A 26829-nucleotide genomic window follows, 5' to 3' on the forward strand; every position below is an offset into this window, starting at 1 on the left:
TAAAAGCTACCTCTATTGACTAAGCGGAGATGGTAATAGAAATTATTCATATTATACCTAACAAAAACTTCATGAAGCAAATAGGTATTTCAGATTCTTATACAGCCATAACCCACGTTAGTTAGACCAGGCTAGCGCTTCTGAAACAAGAGCACAGACTATTGTTTTTCTGCTTCATTTAGTTGTCGCACAAACGCTCATCCATGACTTGGAAGCACCTTCCAGGAACTGAGTCACAGAGTTCACCAATCAACTTCTCTGCCAAGTGTATGAAAACAATCGAAGATGCTTCAAAGCATTTTTAAGAGTTATTTTTCAGCTTATTGAAAGTTACTGCCTCCCTTACCTAACCACTGAGAACCGAGAGCGCCTGTCTCAAGCCACTGCCAGAGTTAAACTAGTTGCACTCATCTCATTGTAACATTTTTGTATGACGCTACAGGCTGCCCAACTCAAGCTCGTTCCCTACGTTCTTTGGCCATTACAGCACAATGGAACCATTTAAAGCAGGATGCAGAAGTTCAGTCGTGTTTTCCTACCTATCTTCCCCATGTAATTTTATTATGCCATAAAATACTGCAATAAGCCTGATAATCTTTTTAAGGCAGCTTGTAATCTTAATTCAGAGCATTTCAAAAATAATTATCCACAGAAAATGGCATGTGTTCAGCTTACACCCAAGCTAAACATAGAAGGTTTCTCAAAAGCACATAGACCTAAATGCTAGTTGCCAATTCTATTTTAATGCCAGTTCCTACGTATTAAACTCGTATTAGAGTTTTCTATTTTTAGAGTTGTGGAGATGTTAGCAGCCGATTCATCAATATTGATTATAAATGAAGCCACAACCAATATTCTGTTCCTTGCCTGCCTCTCTCTCCGTTGAACTTTCTAAATAGCTTTTTTTTTTTCTCCTCTCAAGTTTCTATTCAGACAATCTAAAAGGATATGCTTTATCACATGGTCGGCTTTGGTGTAAAAGACTTATAAACATATTACCATATTCAGTCATAGCAACAGCAGAGAAAAAAGGAACAAAGCGAAGCTCAGTGGGAAAGGAAGCAGACAAGAGTCATGCTGTCCTTGGAGTCCGACCACGGTTACTGGCACTGCACTGAGCCAGAGCTCTGTACCTGACCAGGCAGCTCTGCCTGACTATAGGCTCTGGAATTCTGTAGTAAACAGCCTAACATTCAACACAGGAGACCTCATACCTTTCAAAGCAGAAATGCAAAATGAAAGCCAAAAGACAGTGCTCATCTTAAAAGATCAAGGCTCTAAAAAATTGTCTAAATATTTTTTCCCCTTTATCTCTCATTTGGCCATATCCTTAGAGTAATTTAACCTGCAAAAACTACAATCTATAAATCAGATATTTAGTGGTCTCAACAAGCAGATGAAGCTCTACAGCCTCTACTAAATCCTCAAAAATATGCCTCCTGTGAGATTAGCCAAATGATGCTAGCCTAACTACAACTTCCACACAATGAGTTAATATTCTATACTGTGTTACACATTAAAAAAACATTTCCAGATACTCTTCCTAAAGAAACAGACTGACAAATCCTCTCACTTTCTGTAGTCAGTTACTTGACAAGTTTGAGAAACACACAGATCACACCATAGCTCTTTCACAAGCCAATGGTGCCAACAGTTCCTCAAGCAAGTTCTGCTCTTCAACTACCGCTCTTCGCTCGTCCATGAAATCTGTCATGCCACAACTTCAATTCTGTTATTTCTAAGAAATTATTTTACTGATTTACCTCACTGAAAATTTCACAATGTATGTCTGGGTTTCACAACTACAGCCAAGGCCAAGAATTCAGGAGCCAGATGGACAGTGGTTATGTTAGATCTCAGAGACTCCCTTCCCAGAACAACTTGTATTTGCTGCTGTGTTAAGAAGCTTTTGCCAATACAACTTTGAAATCAGAGAATAGAGGGTTTTCCAAGAAATTATAGTGCAAACTCTAATGGAAGCTTTTTCAGCTTATGCCCTCTAGTTCTTGGTATGTACACTGCAATCAAAGCAGACTGCCAGCAGGTAAGCAAGCGGAAGAAACAGGTTAGAGGTGTCACCTTCTGTACACAAGAGTAGCACGCACCAACCTAGCTGCAGTTTGGATTTTGGTTCCAGAGTATCAACTGTTTGCCAAAGTTGAGAAATGCACTTGCTACCAGCATTAGGTTTGGACAGAAATATATTTTCAAAAGTAGCTCCTGCAGACTTAAAAAAAAACAAAAAAAAAACAAAAAAAAAAAAAAAAAAAAAAACCCCACAAAAAAAAAGGAAAAAAGCAGGTAGTAAACTTCTGGTATTGACTTCACAATACAGGTTTTAAAAGATTCATGCATCATGCTGTCTGCTTTAAAGATTTAAATTAAACATTTTGCATTCTTGTTTAGCGTGCAGAGCTGGGGTTGGGAGTTAGCAGAGTGTAAATAACTTAAGACACTTATGACGTAGTGTAATAAAAAATGTATACCATTTTAACACTGTTTTTCAACTTCCCTAAATGGCTTTAGGGTCACATGAGGTAACAGATAAGAAAAGTTCTTACTGTGTGTAAAATATCACAATATTGTGATATTTGATTACCTAATATATTAGGGTTGAAACTTGTATCAGAACGGATAACAGTAAAACTGTAAGAACACTTGTGATCTGTAGGGAAACAAAAGGACTCTTCCTGGAAATATCTCCTGGAAAGAGCATTGTTCCAGAAGGTACATAGTTTCATTACATGCAGCAACAACCCTGTAGGCACTGTGTAAATTTTAATCCAGTCAGAGAAATTTTGTTACAGCCTAGAATGCTGAGACCCAACTACAAGTAGTTCTTTTGCTATCACACAAAATCTCACAGTTCAATTAAAAGAAAATCTAACAGACTCAGTGGCTACACCAACAGACTGGTCGTGTAGGAGACTGCTACATTTAAATGTACATAAAATCACTACCTACAGACTTGGCAGCCTGCCAACATCCCTTACAGTGACCAAGTCTACTAAGGCCAAAATAGTTTGAGAGTAACATTTTCAGAGCTGGGGTATTATGCCTTTATGGTCACCTCCTGAAGAGTTCTCATTGTTAACAGCAGAATTCTGAAGTTATAGCTGGTAGTTCTAGATGCCTGTCTCTGGCACAACCTGCCAGAATGATTTGAACTGTACTTCTGATCTGTAAAAAGGTAAATCCTAGAAAAACTTCACTAGGTCCAAGAGAAGCCTCACTGACAAACTGTATCTCGAAGCTTGCATTGAGATAGTCATGCCAGATATACTCAGTGATGTGTTCCACAGGAATTTGCCTTTCTCCCTATCCCCAGAGCACACAGACAGACTGGTGGGCAATATGAGCCAGAGACGAAAAGAACAAAAACTAATCACCACAATGTTCTGTCAAACCAATCACGAGTTTTAAGTACTAAAACATGATCTATTTATTTCCCTTTTGGTCAGTGTTGCCTTCTGAACCTGCTTCAGCATGTGCTTGTAAGATGAAGATTTTGTGATCTCCCACCCACAGAAGATCAAGTGTCACAACTGCTTCCATTGTCGAAACATTCAAGGACTCCTGGTAAACCCAGTGTGTCTTTGACAACCAGAGACACTTGATCTGTGCTTACATATAGATGTCACATAGCTCCTGCAGCCACCTCAGGTGAAATTTCATCCTCAGTCTGATACCACAGGCATCTGACACCTTGCACATAGTTATTCTCCTACCTACAAATCATAACCCAGGCTCTTAAGTCTTCACTTTATCTCATCCATGGCATGGCTGGCATCCATGAATGATGATGGTAGCCACTTTGGCAGCTGGAAGCTGAACCAGGTGCTATTTTGGGTGAAGCTGGAAGGCCTGGTATTTTTCTAAGTATTAAGCTCAGGGAGGACACTGTTCTGCTCCAGAGGATGGGAGGATGCCACATACAAGGACTTTGCTTCAAATCACATCTTACTGGTTAAGCACAAGTTCATGAGTTCTATTCATGTGAGCAGAAGCTCATGCAAGTTTCTGCCTCACAAGAGCTCAGGCTTTTCCCCTTACCCCTTTGCACCCTTCCTTTGCATACTTTTTTATGGACTCTTCAGTTCTCAGTTCTTTCTGTCATTGCTTCCCTCCCACTTTTCTATCTACACACCTTGTAATAGGTGCGTACCTCCCTCTCACCCAGAACTTCTGCAGGATTTACCTACTCCCAAACATTTCCTGACTCAATTTAGATTTTGCTCATCTGAGCCAAGGAGTCTTGAAGCTAGGACCTACCTTTAATTATGTATATAACACAAGTATATAATTTGTCATCAGTGGTATAACTTCCTGTAAATCATATCGGTATCCACTCACATTAGGAAAACTGAAGAAAATAATCTCATTATTCAAGCACAATCTTCCTAGTAGGTTATTCTCAGTCTCTCAAAAGATGCTTTATCAAACTCTTTAGCTTGCATAACTTCACAAGGAAAGCAACAGTAGCTATAATTCTAGGAGTCTAACAGTAAGTTAACAGCAGTCATACGATACAACTGCAGAAACAAAAACCAACGTGAATGCAGAACAAGGAGCTCTGTAAGCCTTGCCACAAGCTCTGACACTTCGCCTTGCCTACCAGCCTGCCAGTGCCTGGAAGAAACTTTTTCCCCTCTAGTCTCTTGTGCATGTGCCTTCACTTCTCAGAAGCACAAAAAAAGTATGAAAGGGATCATATATAAGAAATAAAAGAAACAAAACGCAAACAAACCCAGGCCAATATTGAAAGCTTAAGTGCTAAGTTACTACTGGTCATAATCTACTCATGAGGCTACCCAGGCTGCCACTTGCCTGTCAAGCGAAAATAACATCTGCTTTAAAAATTACCATTGCACTGTACTGTAGATACTGCACCAGGAGGAGACAATTGCAATTGCACTATAAAACATACTTCCCATTTTTTTTTTTATCTAAACTTTTTTTTTTAAGTTTACAACAATTAATAGAGTAAATCAAAACTCTGTGGTATCTGTATAATGAAAATAATTACCAACATCTTTTTGTCTCTTTTTAGTGCCACTCAACCAACAAGATTGGAAGGATGGTAGGTAATACTTAAGAGCAATTTTAGCTGATTGAAACAGAGCCATAATTTTAAACAACCTACAGGAGAACTAACGCAGGTAGTCTGAAGACTTTGTACTAAGGCAAACGTCACTGTTTCAAGTGAGATGCACTTAGCCAGTCATTTCCTGAATTCTTTTTCCTGTTATTTCGCATGCTTTAAAAAGTATTTTCTTAAAAGAGTTTATTCCCTCATTCTCCAGGGATTTCTTTGCAGTGGCTTCATAACAGTGGGGGTAGTGATATCACGATGAATCATGATGAATCACGTGTTTAGTCACATGTCTTCAGCAATAGGCACAGGGAAATAATATGTAGGCTTGCTAATCAGTTAAAATCGCTCATCAAGGAAGTAACAGTTGGGTTCTAGGCTGTCTTCACCTTCAGACACGTTCAAACTTGCAGCTTCAAGGAGGACACCCCAACCACCAAACTGACACTTAAGTCAATGGCATTCCTCTGCCTCTCCTGAGGAACTCTGGCCACTGAACCCTGGGATTTATGGAGAGATTACAAAAGACAGCAGGGCCGTGAGAATGTGCCACAGCGAAGGGAAAACTGTTCTCACACCACAGACATGTTCCGAAGAAATGTACTGTCACTGAAAGAGGGCACACCAGCATGTTGCTTTGTGTTCTTGGACTTGCTCTTGTTATTCTTCAACAGCGAACTTGTTGCCTTGAGCCTCTACAGTGCTGGGGCCAACCTGCCTCCAGAGGCGCAGAGGCCTTGATCAGATGGCACATCTCAAACACAGGCTCCCAAGCAGCTTAAACAAGATGGTGGGGAATACACAAGGTGTCCAACAGACTCTTTTGCTTAGTTCAGCAGAAGCTTACTCATGCCACACTACTTCTATGAAACATGTTAAGTCTAATTTTTATCCTGTTCCTGTAAAACCATATTTTGGACCATTTTTTCAGTACATTATTAATTAGCGGCATTTGAGCCACATATCTCTCCCATTAAAAGAGCAATCTGCTGTAATGTTCCCCATTGACCATAACCTGAATGGAGCTTACCAAAAAACACATCCATTACTACTTAATGTTGACAGGAATAACCTGAAAAATGGTATTGTACGCAAGCCAGAGTGCTGAAATAGACTGCAGGCAGAACTGGTCTTACCTCTTCAGTAAATGCGTAACACAAGTAATGCCATTCAGTTACCTCTAAAATCAAGATGGGCTGGAATTGGCTTATATACCTAAATAATTCACCAGTGAAGAGAGGTTTCTGCACTCCAGTTTGAAATCAAGCCATGAAAGCCTGTCACTGCTGAGACTCTGTGCGCATTTCCTGACTTAAGAGTCTCAAGCTATTGGTTTCAACTTTAAGTTATGCCCGAGTGCTCCATATTATTTTAAAACTCTAGTGATTTAATTTTTTTTTTTTATTAAATATACTCATGAAAGAGACTTTCATCAACTACTCAGAGGACAGGAAGTACGTGCACAGAATAGCTTACATCCTTTGGAACATTTTCTTGGACAAGCCTGGTCTAAATGTGAGGTATTACAAAAGGTAATAGGAAAATTCTGAAAAAAATCTTCTCTATCAACTGAAGCTTAAGATTATGAATCTTAAAATGGATGTCTAAAGTTTGGCAAGCAAAAATTGAACCAGAGCTAAAAAGTCACCTGCAATATCCAGCCTTGTATGCAGCAAAGCACAACATTTATTAGAAGTCAAATCTTATTGTTTTAATAAAGATGCACTAAGTGTAGACAAGCTGTTAAACACTTAACACTTGGTAAGATACTATGCAACAACCGATTCAAAAAAAAAGCAACATTTTTAAATTTTTTATGAAGGTCACAATTTATTTTCTTGCTTCAGTCCTCATGAAAGTGAAATATTAATGTCATACACAGGAATGAAGCATACAGAAAACCCCCAGAGCTCTGTCAAGACACCTAGATCCAGAGTTTAAGAAGCGGCAACCAGAGCTACTTCAGCGAAGATCATTCTTCCACACTGTGTGGCAGCTAAGCACTGCAGAAAGGCATTTCAAATATTTGACTAACATCAATTGCTTCTTATGTTCACAAGCATGGATGAAACCAGATTCTCAAAAAAATTATCAAGAACATCACCATACTATGCACCTCAAGACAATGAAACACTGTCAAACAGAATTAAGGGTGCCTACTGAAAGAATAAAAAAACAAACCACTAGACAGCAATGAACATCCTGTGCTCTCGGAGAGAGAATTCAATAATTTTCCGTTTAACCCCTGCCACATGAAGCACATGCTCAAATTTAGTTAACACTGGTCTTCTACGAATCTTAAATCAACTCACAGAACATGGATTAAAAAAAAAACATGACCAACAATTGTTTAAAATTAAAAACCGAGATTTTAATTTCCAATAACAAACGCAACCATGGAAATGGTCAAAAAGGGAAAAAAAAAAAAGGAACCAGACCCCTTCTAAAACTTCAAAGACACATTCTATGTGTATCAACACAAATACTTCTTATGGCACTCGTTCTCAATGGAGAGAGCAATGGTGTTACAGGAACCAGGCACATCAAAATGCAGTGGATACAAGAATAACTGTGTTCATCAATGGTGGCAGGAAGCACTTTCAGTAACACCAAGCATCACACCAGAGGAAAGCCATCTGCTGTCAGTATCTGCTTCTTCACTTTACGTGTTTTGCCTTCCCAAAGGCACACCACCTCATTTTGAAGTCATCTACCTTCCTTCACAGCGCTTTCTCTGGCCACCTATTTGCTGCTAAGAGCACAGGAGCTGGCTGGGATGTTGTCTTCAAATCAAATTTGCCTTCCCAACGGTCCTAAAAAGCACTCCCTGGCAGGCCTGTTTTCTCTTTCTATGCTTCGTCGTGGCTGACAGAAGATGTTAGAGCACCTCTGCTCAAGCATTTAGGACAGATCATTAATAGAGCTTTCACTATTAACACAGTTCTGTCAATTCATCACTACCCTGCTGATACAGAAGCTTCATTCAAATTAGTGTGCATAAAGCTGCCTTTTGTAGCAGAGCTCCACGGTACAGTCACTATCAGAGGGCACACATTACACCTGATCAGTGGCTGAACAAGCACCAGTTATCCATCAGGTGGGTAACTTGATCTCACGTTAACACCATGCTCCTTCTGAAAGGTGTCATTACTGTTTAGCAAGGCAACACAAAGGAGACCATAGATGATTAAAAATTTGTTTCCGCAGAGAGAGAGAAAGAGAACTCTTTTACAGGGCTGGTTACATGCAAACTGATGATCAGCCCAAAGATAGGAGCATCAGACTGTGTTCAGAACCAGCAGACAGGCATCTGCTTCTAAGGTTACTAAAGAAGCTAAACAGGAAACCTCATCCCTGAGCACAGCCTGTGCATTAAGTTGTCTGCAGTTCTACAGCTCCAATGCTGTAAAGACACTACTAACCCAATTGTCTTGCAACAGGAAATTGACAGATGAACAATTACTATGACAAATTGTACGTATTTTTAAAGAAGCATCTCTAAATCACTGCTAGAAACCATATGTGCTCACAAAGTCTAGCCAATCCATTTTTTTTTGATAATAGATTGGCTGCCTCTGGAACATTAATCTTCTGTTACGCTGTGACTTAATGCTTGAACTGGTGGGCACTATGGGCACGAACAGCTATGTGTTAACATAGCATTACTACTCCTTTAGGCAATAATTTGTGGTTGGCTTAAATTACTCAGGCTACAAACTCCAGCAGCACAATGCCTGTTGTATAACTTTTTCCAATATACCTGGAGGATATCAGGACCAGCAGCCAGGACAGAAAGCTACAGTGAATACGTATTCTAGTCTAACACCACCAAGCAAAATTAAGGCTTACCATGGGAAAGACTAAGTGGATTGGATTGTTAGCTAAGCAGTTTAACATAATAATTGCATTTGAACTGAAATACAAGCGTGTATACATTCCTGTGTGTGGAAAAGCACATGAGATAGGGGATCTGACAGCCCTCTGCCACAAACAAAATTTCTCAAAGTGTTCCATAATGCAAAATTATTCACTACCTCTTAGAGACCTGAGCCTTAGCTCAGCCTGAACAGCACTGTGGAACAATTGCTGTATTCCCTTGGACACATTCGAATTCATAGAGAAGTGGCAGGGACAGTCTGCTATGTGATCCCCCACAATCCAGCAGAAGCATTAGTTGAGCAAACACAATGAAACATGTTATCTTATGGACCTTAGACTTGTTTCCTACAGCAACAATGCCAGCAACGCCTTCCCAGATCCCCTCACTCCCCACACCTCAATACCCTCAGATTCTCTTACATCCCTAAAATGCTATAGAATATTTTCTGTTTCCTCCAGTGTCCATAATAGTCCTTTATAACAGCTCCAATTTCATTAGGGTCCCTTGCATAACCTTCCTGGCTCAGCAGGTGGGCAAGAAAGCATATTCTGTGGATCATCTTAGACTATCTGCCTACTGATAGACCAGCATGCCAGCCAGTGGATAATGGGCAAATTGTATGGGACTTTCACTCCCCTACGAGAATGGATAAGGACCTGGTGAGGACACATTAAAATTATTTTCATAAGATTCTGGGCTTGTTACCTTCGAAGCCTCTAGTCTCCTGACAAATTTATTAGGCAGAATATATTCATTTCAACAGACTTGAATGATGGAAAAGCCTCAGGAAATGTAAAATAATTTCCAGGGCAGAAACAAAGGACTTAAAGGAAATTCCTGACTCTTAACATTGAAGTTATCTTCACAAACTTATCAGGCTTCCTTTCCAAAGGAGTCATATACTTTTCCTGCTACTCAAGTTTGGAAAGCAATTTCAGAACGTCGTTATTTTCATGAATAAAAATTTTATCTTGATTTACTACCTTTACTTGCAGTTAGATCTTTCTCTTCTACACCCAACTTGGTTTCAACTGTTTCTCCTTGTCATTGGTGCACAGATGCAGGACAACATACATTAAATGAAAATTAATTTAATAGTACAAACTTCCCCTCTTGGCTTAAAGAAAAATTATACCAGATGCTTTGTGAGATTATTAACCATCCCCAATCCCATCTCTTGTCTATTTCTCTATCCCCTGTGAAATCTTCAACATCACATACTGTTTATGACAGGTCACCGTAGCGAGACTTGGGACTCAGGGCCACATTCATATTCAGAGCACAGGGAATCCAGCAGACATGGCGTTTACCTTTGCTAAGATAACAGACTATATTAACTGGCCAGATCCACCACCGGTTAAACCAAAAGTTGAATTTATTTCATTTTCTATTTACTTTCAAGTCTTTAATTATTCCATTATTCTCTCCTTGAAAATTTGCTCAGAGATCTATTTGCTTTAAAGCCTTCTGTGTCACTGAGGTTATCCCAAGGCCCGTATTTAGTTAGAGTATTCCTTTCTCTTTCAAAAAGAGGTCTTATGCTTGTTATTCTCCTGGAGGAGCTCAGTCAGCACCACAACCACCAAAGGCAATTCAATTTATGAGACTAAAATCATGGTGTCACATGCAAGAGTAGGAGCAGTTTAGCCAATGAAATACTAACGTCATAAATAAAAATAATTAATACATGTTGCTATTGTAATTCACACTGGCCATTAAATTCCAAAAGAGGATATGTCCTGAGCCAACAGCAATAAAATTCTCTTTTCTTGTGGTAGCTTGCAGATGAACAATGACTAACAGCAACTTCCTAATCTTCATAGCCTTCACCCCTAATCTCTCAACTTTGTTCTTTCATAATGAAGTTGATAAACTACTATTTCTATACAAGTTTTCCCAGAGATGTAAAACTTCAGGCTGCTATGAAATATAGCTCCCAGCGAAAAAAGAAAAATAATCACATTCCATGCGTTTCTCATGGTGTAATTTTACAATATTTTTTCCCAAAAACGAAACATTGAAGGAAAAGATCGGTCAGATTTTCTAAGAGAAATACAGTATTCATCCTTCAGTTCTGTTTGTGCTCATTTTTCTAAAAGGAAAAAAAAGGCTAAATACATAAAATAAAGGAAGGGTATAAACATTTTAAATACTTTATACATGCATATATATATGCGTGTGTGTGTATGTACAAAATAAAAAACACACAATGGCATATTTTATGTCAATGAAATTACATCGATGTCCTCTTTCTCCTCTCCCATAAAACATACAGACAACTCCAGGTCTAAAATTGTTACTACTGAAAATACGTATTTGGTGCAAACCGGTCATTTTAAATTAATGTCTAACAATTAGGAAACTCCATTTGGCACCTGCAAGAGTAACATCTAGCATACTAAGAAGATGGACTTTTGAGTCCATTTTGGGGGAAAAAGTTATCTTGAGAGCGCCATGTTGCATGAAGAACACACCTTGCCAGAAAAGAGCTTTATACAGTAGAGACAGCTCATTACTTTGGTGGAAACAGGGGGATGACTTAACATAATTCAGAACAAGGAGACTGATAGGAGTGCGTCTTCTGGGAAGTTCAAATGTCAGAGCATTGCAATATTTTCACAGTCAATTTGTTCACTTCTGAAAGAAAGTATACAAAAATGATGCAGAACATATAACATATACTTAAAACTTCAAAAAATGCATGAGCTTCATCTTTAGTCATTCTCCCTTTTTAAAATGACAGAGGGCTGAATAAATGCAAAGTCTGCTCAGGCAGAAGAACGCTGAGCATAGCGTTAGCCTAAGGAATACTTCTGAGCATTCAACATTCAAAAAAGCAAGCACATCTGCTGTGATAATACTGAGGGGTTTTTGTGTTTGGAAATGAGCTATTGAATTGAGGACACTTTGTACCTTTGTTAACAGGACTGTCTCCTAAATCTTATTGCTATTGCAAAGATAATGACAACAGATAGACCTGTCTGCCCCAGGAGGAATAGACTTTTCAGAGAATGATGCAATTTTATCATAAAAGTCTCAGGGCACTCAGAACTGAATCTTCCCAGTATGTTAATCACAGCACTGAATGGTACCAGGCACCACCCTGCTAAAATTAAAGCTTCCCTAAATTTAGCAAAGAATAATTACTACAGGAAATAAAGACATTGCTTCATGAGTTGGCTAGTAAAGTATATGGCAAGTTCGCTGCCCCTTATATGGAAATTTCAAAAAAACAGTTCACATACAATACTCGCAAGCCAATTCTAACTGTAGCATTAGAGCGCATCAATACGATGATTCAATATATTAAGACACGAGACTTCAAAATCATCTTCGAATGAGAATTTCTTCCCATTTCCAATGTACTAACCCTACTTTATTATTAAAGTATGTTTATCAGCCCATCAGCCTGTTAGTCACCAAAATAACATCACAAGCAACATATTCTGCCCTACACAGAAACACACAGTGATAAATTTTAAACAAGTATTCAGACGCACCTATCAAAACTTTGTCTCACTAAACCATGAAGAGTTTACACCTCTAAAATTAGTAAGCTGCATTAGATGTAACTAGAGATAAAAATTTTTCTTCAAAATAGAAATTAAGATTCTATTGCAATGTGCAAGGGATATTAATAAAGTGAATTGAACTCTATATGACGTTTTAAAGCTATCTTACTAGGCAGTCTACAAATTAATTGTAGCCCTTTATTTTCTTAAAATCAGACATAAATGTTTAAAAAACCCACAAACCCAAACCAGCATGAGGATTTCGTTTTACACACAAAATTATTTTCTCCACTTGTAAAAATGCAAATTCTAACCCAAGTCTTCACTTCAGATTTCAGTTTCCATATTGACAACTTCAGCACAAGTTAATTGAATCAGCATCTGTAATAATGGTATAAGGTTGAACAACCTTTTCTTTTTTCTTATTGCTAGAGAAAGACAAAGTGAAGGAAAGTGGAAAGATAAGCTATGTGTCTGCAGGAACTGGCATCAGTGCTGCAACTCCCTATGTACTGTCAGTCACAAGCAAGCAGGCAGAAATATTAACTGAACGGTTACACTTGAGGAGTGAGGAGCATCAGATCCAAATTTCCTTAACTCAGACACCAATTTGAGCCTGTAGATAGAGGGAAGAAATTTCCTCTTTCCCTCATCTCCCTTCTTTCCATCATTCTCTTCAAAATGTCCATTCAGGAATAGCAAAAGCAATTACATACTGAAGATTAAGGGATGCATTCTGAAAAGAAGACATTACAGTTTTGGGCATTCATTGACAGATCATGCTGAAGAAGAAATTACAAGGGGAACTAATGCATTCTTACTCTGAAGACTGGAATAGAGGAAATTAGAGGATCATCATAAAGACTAAAAGTTTCAAAGGAATTAGGATACAGTATCATCTGTCTCTGGAACGCCAGGATTTATGCAAGTTAAGTCACACATTTTCTCAGGCACCCTCTAGTTTGGACCTCCGTCAGAGCCATTGAGTATAAATTCCACACATGCTTTAACAGAACAGCAGCGCTCCAAGACAGTCTTTCCACCTCAAACTTCAGCCTTCTTTGCCCTTCACACCCTGCCACCGTGCTATACAGGTTCCTTTTTCAGCCACATCTACTTTACAAAACAAACATGACAGCACTAATACTCACCAGTGACTGGGCACAACGTAGTCTTATATAAACAACATGTAAGAGTGACATTGAAAACTTACCACACAGCGCTGCTTGACACGATGTGAAGACTCACTGCACATACTCAAACATTATACAACTTTACATCCTAGTCTTAGAACTAAAACTGGATTCCAGCTCTCTTAGGTAGGATTCATTTTAACTGGCAGAACCTGCCAAAAAGGTTAAGGTATACTGGTCTGACAGACACACAAGGAACTGTCTAATACATCCTATCATTACATCTTTTGCTGTAGGTTAGGCTAGGCCAAGGTGAACTCCTTAAAAGGATAGAAAAGTGTGCTGAAAAAAATTCTATCACTAAAAACTTGTATCTTTCTGACTACTTACTGATATGCTATAAGTTCATAAATGCCTGTTTCATTAATAAAATTATTACAAAGAGAACCTGCAGAAGGCCTAATCCTGCACCACTGCAATTACCCAGTGCTGCTGCTGATATACCCAAGAGCAGGACACAGCTGATGGGAAATGCCCTGGTAGTGGTCTCACCTGCCCACAGCCTCAAGTGTCCCACAAGACAACACATGGAAGTCAGTACCAGTCTAATTCCAATTCAACGCACCACTAACAAATTGCAAAACACTGCCAAACTTAACATTATCAGAAGTGCATGCTGCTACCAGAAGTAAAAAGAGCCCTACAGATTCACAGAAGGAATCTTTCTCACAGTAATGATAACGAAAACTTAGGATTACTCTCCTCCTTTCCAAGTCATACACTGGTATTTTTTCATCTTTCTTCCTTTATTAAAAAAACAAACAAACAAACAAAAAATCAAACAACTCTTCCATAATTTAATTCTGGCTTAACTACAGAGACAAATAATGCATTTCTGTACAATACTCACAGTAGGTGCACTCTATAATAATCATAATTGAGCCAAAACAGAAAGAAGAGGGGAAAGGAAAGGTAACATCCTGTACTGCCAAATTTCTGAGCAACCAGAGACCAATGGTTTCTATGCATAATGGCAAAGCTGGCAAAAGATGGAGATTTAAAAAAAAAAAAAGTTTTAGGAAACCAGTACAGTTATGCATAAGTGAAATGAAGATTCAGTAATACTAATAATGCATAGTGCAAGAGGGAAAGCCAGAAAGCCTTTTACTTTGTCTGTCTAATAAAAGGAACTTTAAGTCCCACTCAAGAGTAAAGTTGATTTGGCACAGATGTCTAGATACTCAGTACGTACATCTAGTTCTAAAATGCAAAGGAAATGGTGAAACTTGCATCTTTTCTTCAGTGCCTGCAGTATCCACTGCTACACAGCTATTTAGAGTGGATTGAGTCTCACCCAGCTTCAGATGCTCACCTGTAGGTGATGTAGTTTAAGCTTCTACCAAATGAATGAAGATCAGACAGATCACTTGCAAGAGCTGTACCCCTCTCAGTGGCAGAGGGTGCCCTACACAACTGCCACAAGAGCAGATGCCCAATTTCAAAAAGGTACGTAAGACTTACACGGTTTTGGGGGAAGAAGCACCTACAGCAGATAGTCTTAAAATCTGCCTGATGTGGAAAGCAGGAATGTGCATTCATTGCATGTTTTTGGAACTCCACAAAAAAGTCAGGTGGTTGTTGGTTTTTTTTAAGTCCACCCAGATGGCTAATGATTCTGAAACATGTATCCTTCACAGTGTTTATCCCCTCCCCTATGCACATCGGGAAAAATCTTATTCTCTTCAGAGAGGTTAAATGACTCCCATCATTACACAAGAGCTGAGAGCTGCCACAGTAGCCGGAATCTGTGTCACCAGAGCCTTAGGCTAACATCGTCATCACTACTCTAGATTTCATTTCAAGTCAAAGACACTTTTCAAGGAAATCACTGAACTTCAACCTTGTCTGACATTAACTGCCACACTGCGTAGTGGCGCAGAGCACACAAAGATTATTCCAGTTGACTCTCTCAAGTCCAAACAAGAATAACTGAAACAAGGGCTTGGTTATTTGTTCCAAAACACCACAAGTGGGTGTATCTTCATTGCAAGAGTACTACTTCAAATTAAAGAGCAGTCTGCATATATGCTACAGTGTAATGTACATACTCACTAGTACCTGAGAAAATCCACCTAAAGCATGCATGAAAAGTGGCAACATAGGTCAAAACACTTTGTGAAAGAAAAATATATAAGCTACTGCCCTCAAAGCCCAGCTTCCCAAACCTAAAAGAATATCAGAGCTTCTGGCATCAACAAATCACAAACAAAAGCTTGACATCAAGTTTTATGAGTGTCACTAGAGATTCCACTTGATCACTTTCAGATCAAGCTTTGTCAGTTCATGTCTTAATCACTCTCCTGAATATCTACCTGTAATCCAAGACTTTCCAGTTCCTTAGTAAAAGGAGAGAAAGAGTTCCTTGGAGGAAAACAAACAAACAAACAAACAGAAAACCCCCACACAAATCAAAACAAACAAACAAAAACGCACAGAAAAGATAAGTGCATCTTTTTTCTACATTAAATATACATTGCAAGACATAATGATGTCCTTCATGTAGAAATCCATAGGAAGCCAGTTTCATAAATATCAGAAATTGAAGATTTGCTCAATAGGATCTCTCTGTGCACTAGAGAGAGAACATCACAGGAGCTAACATTGGAAAGACACAATGGAATGCCCTTATAATGGCACACCTTTACCAGGAGCAGCAAGCATCTATCTCTTACAGACAGTAATGCTCCTTGGCACTTCCCAAGACAAATTACTTAAGACCACATCCATACGGTTTATGGGATCAAAACATGCAAGGGTCAACATGGACAGCCTCAGAATTTCTTCACATATCTACCGGCCAACAGGAGAAGCTCTCAACTGATTGTCAAAGATCTCATTGCCTTCACTCTTCTCTTCTTAAATCTTCCTCAGGTCTTGTTAAGAAATGCTTTCACCCTCTAGGCTTCCCGTGTCTGTGGTACAAAGGCGTACAAAATCCAGTCCACTTGCTCAGGACAGAAGGAGCATAATTCTTGAACAGACCACAGGCCCTCACCAGGGCCAGCAGCACCTGCTTGTGGTGATGCTGTATATGAGAAGGGCCTGAGTGTCACCCATTGAACGAATTCATGTGTGAAGAAAGGGTTCTACTATAGAGACCTTCACAAAAAGCTGAGCAGGACAACAACTGAAGAGTATGACAAACTCACCATCAGCCTTCTGGACACATTTTAGCACAGCAGGAGCCTGGCAGCTACTGAATCAGTCCACTGCTATTTACCACCTGGCTTTAAAAAGACTCCTAAGAATATCCCTTTAACTCTTACCTTAGGAGCAGGCTGTCAACCTTCTCTTGTTTATTGAAACTGAAATTGTGTAATTTTCTCCAAAAAGGACTGGTTACACATGACAAGATGTAACCAGATTTTTTCCTTAAGACACAGAAGGAGGGGGAATGAACAAAGATAACCACTTTCTCTGGACATAAGAGGGAAGGGGAAAGAAATAGATCAGAAACCTGATGATGTGAAGAGATACTTTGTTGATCTGCAACAAGTATCAGGAACAATCATGACAGAGTTGTGTTACTCCTGCCAAAATTTCTAGTAAAACAAAGATTCCTAACATAGTAAGAGCCACACCCCCCATATTATGCATATGGATCAGTAACTGGAGTGATACCAAGTAATGAAGTATTTCATTTCATTTTCAGGTCATCTGTGTGGAGTCAAGGAGGGAAACAAGAAGCTAACATTTAATCTCTGGCATAAATTTTTAGCCTGATTCTAGCCAAATCCATTATTTCACACTTGCTTCAATGCATCACAGATTCTTCTCAATGGTTTAAGTACAAACAAACAAAAAAAAGCAAGCCAGATATATAATTCAAGAAGTGCAGTCCAGTTTATTTTACCAGACCAAAGAGAATCCAAAGGTATGTGATACAGGATGCATCCTCTTCATAACCCAATGTATCAGAACATTATTGGTAAGCAGTAGAATTGAGGCAGGTATGAGAAGAAAGGGTTCCAGAAGATGACATTTAAAAAAGTTTCCCTTCAACAAAATGCCTTAACAAAAAGATGTATCACAGGAGCAATGTACATTTCTTGCTTAACATTTTTATTGTATTAGTCACTCTCATGCTAACAATATTTTATTGTCTTTTCTTCCTGTGCTTTTTTAATGTGTGCCCTGCCCCTAAGACCAAGAAGCATTTCTCCTTTCATTTTCTGGTTGCTATAATTTTCAGATTTGAACTCGTGTTTCTTCTAGACTTAGACAGGATAATGATAATTTATTATTTTATAATAATAATTATAATATATTAACACTGGTATGACACTGTTGACACTGATAATTCAGCATTCACATACAGCACAAATATTAAAGTATGAATTCAAAGGCTCCAGACCAGTACGTTCAAAATTTACTGCAGATGTGATTCTGTGTCTCACAGCATCTACAAGATTTAGATACTTCTCAAAAAAAAAAAAAAAAGTGAAACAGACAGACAGAAAGAGTGACTCCATTCTGGGCAGAGCATGTGAAGTCCCACCTCTATTCCTCTTTACATCACGTGTCCCTATTATCTTTACCATTGCCCTGACCATGCCCAAAAGCTGCTGAGATCTTCCCCTGACCCTCAACCCTGGGACAGGGAGTGAGTGAGGAAGCTTGGCACTAGGAAGGGTGCAGAATCTGTAAGCACAATATGACCACAGTGGGGGTGAAGGAGCTCCATGTTAATGAACTTGATACAAGATAGCTCTGAGCAGCTTTGGGAAAGCTGGCAGGGTGAAGGTGGCAAACTGCAATGCTGCAGACTGGAAGAGAAGCTGCAAATGAGTGCGCAGTCAAAAGTCATCTCTGGCCCTTCTTAAGAAGGGTTCCTCACACCCGATCTAGGCAACTCTTGCTCAAGATCTGTTCATTTAGTTTTTCTAACACTAAATGTCTCTTTGAGACTAGTACTGGGTTTGATCCTACTCGGTTCCAAAGCTTCCACCTTACCTTGCAGCTGTCTGCAGCCTTCAACCAAAGCTTCTTGTCTACTGTAATCCAAAATACAGACAATGACCACTAGAGTCCAACAAACTCTCACCTCCTGTTTATTTAAATTTCTCTCCTAGGAAGTGAGGGCAAAGCAGCGAATCTTCAGAAGTCCTTAGCACTCTTACAGTACAGCATGCTATTAAGCTATACTGCCTTGAGCTTGAAAAACGTTCTAATTGGTCTGCCAGTTTAATCTTTGGGCGTCACTCACCTGTACAGACATGCTGGTATAAAGCAGCACATTTTCTGCATATTTATATATTTTTGCATTTGAACAATGAGCACTAGCTTAATTGTAATTTCTGTATTACATGTACTGGAATAACCTGGAATAAAAGGAGTGAATGCTGTAAAACCAGAGAAACTTGTTACTTCAGCTTAAAAGGCTTCTCTTCCTGTCACAGTAATTCTTGCAGTGTAGCACTGAAAGCCCACTTAGAAATTTACTTAGACTTAAAAAACTAATAACCTACAGACCCCAAAGCATTGACTCCTCACATGTAAGCTGTGTTACTTGCCTTTTGGTGGTGATAGACAATATCAGGTTTTTCTTAAGAACAAAGGACTTGCACTTCCACCAGCTCTGCCCAACTCTTTGTCTCACCTTATAAATCAACACCTCCTGCACATATAAACTGACTCCAGAGCACTGCAATCTTCCCTGTCTTTAAAACACCAGCTTCCATCATAAGGCTTCGTCTTCAGCTGAAGAGCCTTGCTTTAAACACAGGATTAGCAAGTCAATAGAAGAAAAATAAATAATCTTATTTAATGCTTGAGAAGCCAATGGTGTAGTATCTTGTAAACATGAGTAGCCTTTTTGAAAAAGGTAGTCTTATCAACTTTAACAAAAACCACATGACAGAGATAATCAGAGTGTTTAACTGCTGCAATCCTTAGAGATATATATACACACACTGGCTGCTCTTTCTGTCACAACCTTTGCCAGGAAACTAAACAGGTTTCCATACATTTTTAGCTAAACCCACTACAAGAGCATTTATTTACAAAACAAAAACAGAAGATGAAAACCCACCTACACTATCCCGGTTTAAGCTAGATGAGACTATAATACAAACTGGAAGTAGCATCTACTATCATGTAAAGAACACTTAATATGTAGAGAATTTTCCATAAGGCTGTTCTCATTCATTTTGGATTGGTTCCATAGGCCATTGATATCAATCAAAAGTTTCCAATGGATTCAGCACTACTTCGATCACATTTTTATTTTAACTCAATAGCACAGTGCTAATTCTTTGCCTCCTCACACAACTTCTTCATCCAGAGCTACTGAAACAGAAGTTTACAAAGGAAGGTAACTGTTACTAAACTGTACACAAATAGGTAAACCAAGGAAAAGGTGCCTACTACAGTAAAGGTTAACTGAGAAGTATTTAGAATTGATGCCAAATACTTTATATCAAAGGTCCATTAAAGTACACCATAGTCTGTGTCCAATACAGAGATAACTAAGAAAATATTAGTAGCAGTGGTTTCCTAACTTCTGCCCTCTGGAATTTTATCCAGTTGCAACACCTAAACAGAACAATAACGAAGCAGGCCAGCTTGCAATATTGTTAAGCTTTTTTTGAAAAAAAAAAAAAAAGTGCCTCATTTTAGCTTTCTACAATAATAGCATCGCAGCTTCCAACTCGTAGATATTCTTTACACCTCAGCCAGTAGACATCCGTCCACTCTCATGCTTGTCCCTAAATTAAAACTCAGATCATGAACGACGGTATAAAAAACTGCCTTAGAGAAGTTCTCACTTGCTGAGTGTCTGAAAAAGGTTAGCTGCATAGCTACAAGCCATCCCAGTTGCATACCAGGTCCCATATGTCAAGGCTTTAGAACAGCAGGTTTATTTTTGGCTTTGCGTATTAATCCTCTGCTCTCCTTTCAGACTAAGGGAAGAGCAGAAAACTTTCAAGAGTAAAGATATTTGCAACTCTCGATAGCAGTGGTGCAAACACTCTTTAGCAAAGTTTCTCTATCTGGATACATAAATGAAAAGCAAGAATTACACTCTGCCATTCCCCAACACTACATAGAAACTCACCTCCCACACAGGTCTTTCCCAAACCCACGCTCACTGTGGGAGTAAAGATGAAAGCCACACGCTTTCTAGTGGTGCCAAAACAACTAAAAGTGCACAACAGCCAGGAGCAATCTTTTTAGCCCAGACAATGCTAGACATCAAATCCAGAAACCTCCAAGGCTCAGCCTCTCTGCAGACGCTGTACCAGGTGGTGCCCAGTTAAAGCCTTATCTATGGAGATGACGACAATAAGCAAGCTAGGGATCTAGAGCTGTTGGCATCCCCCTACATCACCATTGGCAACCTGACAGAAGGACAATTACATGTCCTTCAACAAGAAAGCAAACCAGAAGGTCGGTGATTTTCCTCCAGTGACCATTTTTTTAAATATACCTGACACTGAAAAAGCTGATAACAGATGCCCCAGTCCTGCAAGCAATACCATCCACTGCAATAAGGATGAATCAAAGCACAGCAAAGGAAAGGAGACACTGTACAATCTTCAGAGGCATGAATTTTCCAGCTGGAGAGCAAGAACCACGAAAGGTCTAAGTATAAAACTTCCAAACCTAAAAATCAGCTTAAATCTTGAAAAGCACATGCATCTCTACTTTTACTTACTGTTTAAAACTGTCTTCTTGGGCTGGAAGGGAGAAGATGGATTGGATGAAAATACAACCTTTATGGCTTACGACTCCGCCAAAGAGGTTCACCTTGCAGGATCAGGGAGCACAGAAGTACTATATAAAGTTGTACAACAACAGTTTCCCTTTTTTTTGTTCGACAACAACAAATCACACCTAACATTGACCTTTAGCTTTTAGATATATTTAATCCCAAAACTCACAATATATATATATAAAAAAAGATACCAGCTTTGTAAACTTCCTAACATTACTTTCTGGTAATAGCAAAAAATAAAAAAGTTACAGTTTTCCAAACAGTAAAACATGATCACTGTTTTACATGAACAAACCAGGTTTTTCTTTAGTTCTAACCAGCTAATCTGTCTTTTTGGATTCACACTACAATTGTGGCTTCCCTCTCTTATTCCCAATAATCCTGCCTCATGCAGCCTACTCTTTGACAGGTTTCACATATTTCTAGATACACTGTGGATTTCAAAGCAGTGCTTGGAGGTCTTAAGAATATTCTGCCTCCTCAAATTATCTTCATCTTGTGTCAAAACATAGGGGAGCTGTGGGAAAAGTGTGCATAAATTCTTTGAGCACAATGTATCTGGAGGTTTGGTTACAAGTTACAAAAGCCCAGAACAAGCATTTCTTCTACAGCAATCTTTACACGGAAAGGAATACCAGGAGATTAAATCTCCCTTTCTCCTAATACCGTGAGTGGGATGGGGTTTTGTTTGTTTTGTTTTGTTTTTCTTTGAGGTTTGTTGTTGTTTGGTTGTTTTTGTTTTTTTCAGGGGGTGGTGGGTGTGGGTTTTTTTACATTTTTAATCCTTCTAGGTCCCTTCATATTATTTCCTCTAAACGTACTGAAGGTTTTAAGAAATAAAGGGAATCCAAGGACAGATGATGAAAGTGATTAGAGACTTAGAAAGACTTCCATATGAGGAGAGATTATTTAAAAGACTGCCTCACTTACAGACAAGATGAATGGGAGGTATCATAAGAGAGACACGGAAAATGAGAAGAGACATTCCACAGAACGTTTTTTCATCACTAGAAAGCAAGTGGATGTCTGTATTCTTTGTTTAACATAAGACTTTGTGTGTGTGTGTGTGTGAGATCACATAAGAATCAGTTCATCCACAAAACACTGATTCTATTCCTAGTCTCACTAAGGCTGAAAGCACAAGACAATTGAAATTAAGATTATCTATTGGTTAATAAATAAACCACATTTGTTCCAGGTAAGGTTTTTTTGTTTTTAAATAAAGGAAGAATTCTTAAAATTTCAAATAGAAGTCTACTACTAATAAAAGAATGTTCTGAATAGGCTCCAATGTGCAAGAATTTACATAATTAGGATGTCCTGCATCTCTCCAAAGCATCTGGCCCTTGTTAAAAGCAGGACTTACCACTGCCTAGACTTCTGATGAGATGAAGTAAAGGAACTCACATGTTTTAGTTGAACTAGAAAAGGATTTTTCTAGTAAGTAATAAGTATACATTTGTAATCCTGATGAAACAGGGAAGAAATGTGTACTCTAAGGGCGTAAGAGATCAAGAGTGAAGAGCAATGCCCTGATCAGCAGCAAAAAAACTCTGTACACAGGTTTCTGAGGTCTAAATCAGACAACTTCGAGAGCGTTCTAATCGAGTCTTGGAAAGGCAGTCCTGACACAATGCTCTAGAAGCAAAAGCCAACACAATGAGGCATAAATTAGCATAGCCAAGCTAGTTTGAGCATCAGGAATATTACTCTTGCAATTGCATAGACCTCTGCATGGACTTACTGCCTAAGCAGCACAGCGTAGCTGGAATATGAGCACCTCTCATCTCCCAGAGTACTCACTGCAAAAACAAGTCCCTTAAGAAAGCATCACGACAGCCTTTAGCTGTTCTACAAGCTACATTCCAGCAAGAACATTATTTGGTGCATGACAGCTAAAATGTAACCCTGGTTCCCAAATCTTATCCTACTTCATGTCTTAGGTCCTGATTTTGAAAGATTTGGATTAGTTCTTGAAGCAATGCAGGAATCAACTAGCAGTGGATGCGAAGCACAGTGAAGCTGCAGCAACTGGCATTAGCAGAGGTGAACTGAAACATTTTGCACAGCTGTATTGTCCACATGGATTCCACCTGTGCCAGCCAAGCAAATTGAAGTAATCCAGATTATAGTGACCGGATATCGTCGACAAAGAGAGGCAGGAGAAGTCTCCTTGAAGGGTACCCTTCTTAAAGCTGGGGATGTATGATTTACCAGAACCAAGGTAACCACACGACTGTAAATCTATACCCACCAAATAACACCAAAACTGAAAGGCACTGATACTATTACACTATAAGCAATAGCAATTTTATGCCCTGCTCCGTGGTGCCATGCGCGGCATAGCTTGGGTCTCTTGTGACTTGTCCAAGGAAGAGAACAGGGATCCAGCCTCTCCCTCAAAATACTTGGCCTCCTTAGTCAGCAATGACTCCCCCCATGTTAAGAATGATTCAGCTGTTCTTCATTAAAGTGTTTTCCCTCTTTCAGGCACTGGGAACTTTACACAAAATCTGACATGTTCACGGGAGAGTTGTTAGCAGAGCCCACACTATCTTACACTTCAAATAGCCTCAAACAAGAAGGTAATGAAGAGACCTGTTGCCTTACACTGAAAGAGCTTTTTAGCTGCAGCAGGAATTTTAAAATCCCTTTCCTCACAGATTCTACCATTTACAGACTCAGAAGGCTTTATTCACAGTAAGTTCTTCTAGCAATTCTGCAAACTGAATTTGGTGATGCCTTCCTATCACATATACAGCTGCAATTTTGGAACAGACCTCTTGCCTGTTTGCTTTCTTGTAAGAAAAGGCAGCTTCACTTTCTTGTAAGAAAAATCCCTAGATGAGCTTGGAAGACACAGGCAGTAGCCTATAGGGCCGGAGAAGTCCTTCAAAACCTGCCTACCCAAAAACCAGGCTCAGTAGCCTAGGTTACACAGACTGTGAGATCCAACCACTAATTTGACACCTCTCTTTCCCCCAGGCTTTATTAAATGTATCTCACTCTACTTACTATATACACTGTCCCTATCCTGCTGCCAAAATCAACTCCAAGACCTTCTTCACACAAGAAAGTCTGCCTGGTTTGTTTGGGTTCCCCAAGCGTTCCCCCATCAGCTCTCTATTGCTGTGTTGGTGCTCCATATTGCTTTTCTCCATGAATGTTTGGAAATGGCAGCTTTAGCTCCAGCTGCTCTGACGCTTTCTATTCAGTCTGTAAAAGAAAAATAGCAGTCTGCTTTCTTGCTTCTTTCCTACATAACATGATCAGTTGTTGCTGCTCCAGTGCCTGACCATTTCCATCTCCCTGGTTAAAGCAGTAAGAGGAATGTTGAAATTATCCAGGCAATTTACTCAGGAAAAATTCCTATTTGTCCAGAATAAGCAAAAATGGACTTAATGCAAGCTCTTGCCATCATCTGGAACATACAACCTGCTGCTACCACCTCTATCAATTGTATTACAAGTTCTGTGATATCTGACAAAACTTGTAATGCCCAAACCCTGGAGCAATGCAATTACGTACAACTCTACAAACTTGTTACAGTATTATATTTCCAGTTCTCATGGTTGCAGGAAGAGATGGAGAGGCTGATCCTGATGAAAAGAAACCCACAATCAGAGAAAAGCTTTCATAAAATGGTCTTAAGCATGAAGGTTTTTAAATTTTTCAATACACAAGCACAATATGCAACACTGAATGCTAGCCATGATACTTTATGCTTTTAAGCTGATCAGCTAGACTATAGAGCAGAAGCTTCAGGTTTAACTCTAAAACTTCACAAAAATTATCCTTGAAGGTATGCAACTTTCTTCCATGGCCGTAATAAGCTAGGTAGCGTAGTACTCTTACAGCAAGAACAATGAAGGAAAACTACCTAGTTCAACTTGCAAAGAGAAAAACAAAGGAAATACATATATTTTTTTTTAACTGGATTATGACCAGCATACGGACCCAGCTTACGGTATGAAGAGCATTGCAGATTCCAGTAGTAAAGGTACTGCGTATAGGGTTACCTAATTCTAAAACATTTCATTATACAGCAACAATCTGAAGTACGCTGTCTCCTTTCCAGCACTACCAATTAATGGGCTGGAGGGATGGAAAGAATGGCTAATGTGCAGTACAGGAAAAAGACAAACCAAAACAAAATTAAAAAAAAAAAAAACCACAAGAACCCTCCCCCCAAAAAACAGTCTTCCTTCACAAATAGCTAATCCCTACACTTTAAACTGTAAAGCTCTTTTATTGACATGTGCAGGACCTCATCTTGGCACAGAAGACATAATTTCTGTTGATATCTCCAGTCAGCTGGAGTAATCTTCTTTGCTTCTTTCTGCAGGCATGGGAAGAAAGAGCTGTTTGTTTCACACCTGTTTGATCTGAGCATTTAGGTAAGAATTCGAAATCTGTGCATAAACTAGAGAGCCAACTGCCTTCATCAGCATAACATTCACCACAAAGGCTACTAAATACACAAAAGGATCAGGAGCACTGTTTATGTATGTTTACCATACATCATATGAACAAAACATCAAAACAATAAGATAAAGAAAGATGAACTTGCCAGCAGACCGTAAGAAAAAGTGTCCCATAAAACCATACATCATGGATATACAGTATATTCTTACTCCAACCCTAGCACACTCTTTTTCTGTCGATCTCCATCCCTGCCACAGCCCTCTTGTAAGCAACTTGAGGAAGGAAGCCGTCATCATTCTCTGCTACTAGGTACAATCACCTGATCCACAGTTTATTAAACAAAACTTGTGAAACAAACCCAAGTATTCACCAGTGCGATCTAGACACAGAATCACTTCATTAAGTCATCAGCGCTGTTGACTTTGGTGAGTAAGTCCTCTATTCCTCTCGCCTCCAACCAGTTTCTTCTGTGGGTATATCTTGAACATCGGTTTCTGCTATGTCAACACCAGTTTCATTTCATTTTCCCATACCAACGACTATTTACGGCAGGAATATGAAAGAAGCACAGATGAAAAACCCTCCCCTTCAGACCGACAACCTAGCAAACGCGGAGACCTCTTGGAGAACACGCTGCAGACTAGCGGGCTACACCCGAGAGCAGCCCCAACACCCCGTGTCCTCACGCCCCTTACCCGCGTCTTGCGGCGCCGGTGCCGCTCCGGGTCCGAGTACGTCCTGTCCACGGCCAGCGCCGTGTCGCTGCCCGGCATGTTGCCCCGCCGCCGCCGCCTCCTTCTCCTCAGCGGTGCCCGCCAAAAGCCCGCCCGCGGGCAAGGGGTCCCGTCCACCACCGGCCCACGGCCGCGGCACTGAGGGGGCTCTCACGGCTGCCGCCGCCGTACGGGAGGGCCGGGCACGCCCGGAGGGGCGTGCCCGGCCCTCCCGTACGGCGGCGGCAGCCCGCTCCGCTTCTCCTCAGCCGGCACACCCGGATTAACCCCTCAGCG

General features: G+C 39.7%; 1 protein-coding gene across 1 annotated transcript in view; it reads right to left on the bottom strand.

Moving 5' to 3' along the window:
- TMCC3 (transmembrane and coiled-coil domain family 3) overlaps positions 1–26592 on the bottom strand; it is a 44634-nt gene extending 18042 nt beyond the window's left edge. The window contains exon 1 of the mRNA XM_009977669.2: positions 26515–26592. Coding sequence (XP_009975971.1) covers positions 26515–26592 — 78 coding nt within the window. The remainder of the gene's footprint in view (positions 1–26514) is intronic.
- Between the last annotated feature and the right edge of the window lie 237 nt (positions 26593–26829).

The sequence above is a fragment of the Tauraco erythrolophus genome, chromosome 4 (genome assembly GCF_009769465.1).
Source record: "Tauraco erythrolophus isolate bTauEry1 chromosome 4, bTauEry1.pri, whole genome shotgun sequence".
NCBI lineage: Eukaryota > Metazoa > Chordata > Aves > Musophagiformes > Musophagidae > Tauraco > Tauraco erythrolophus.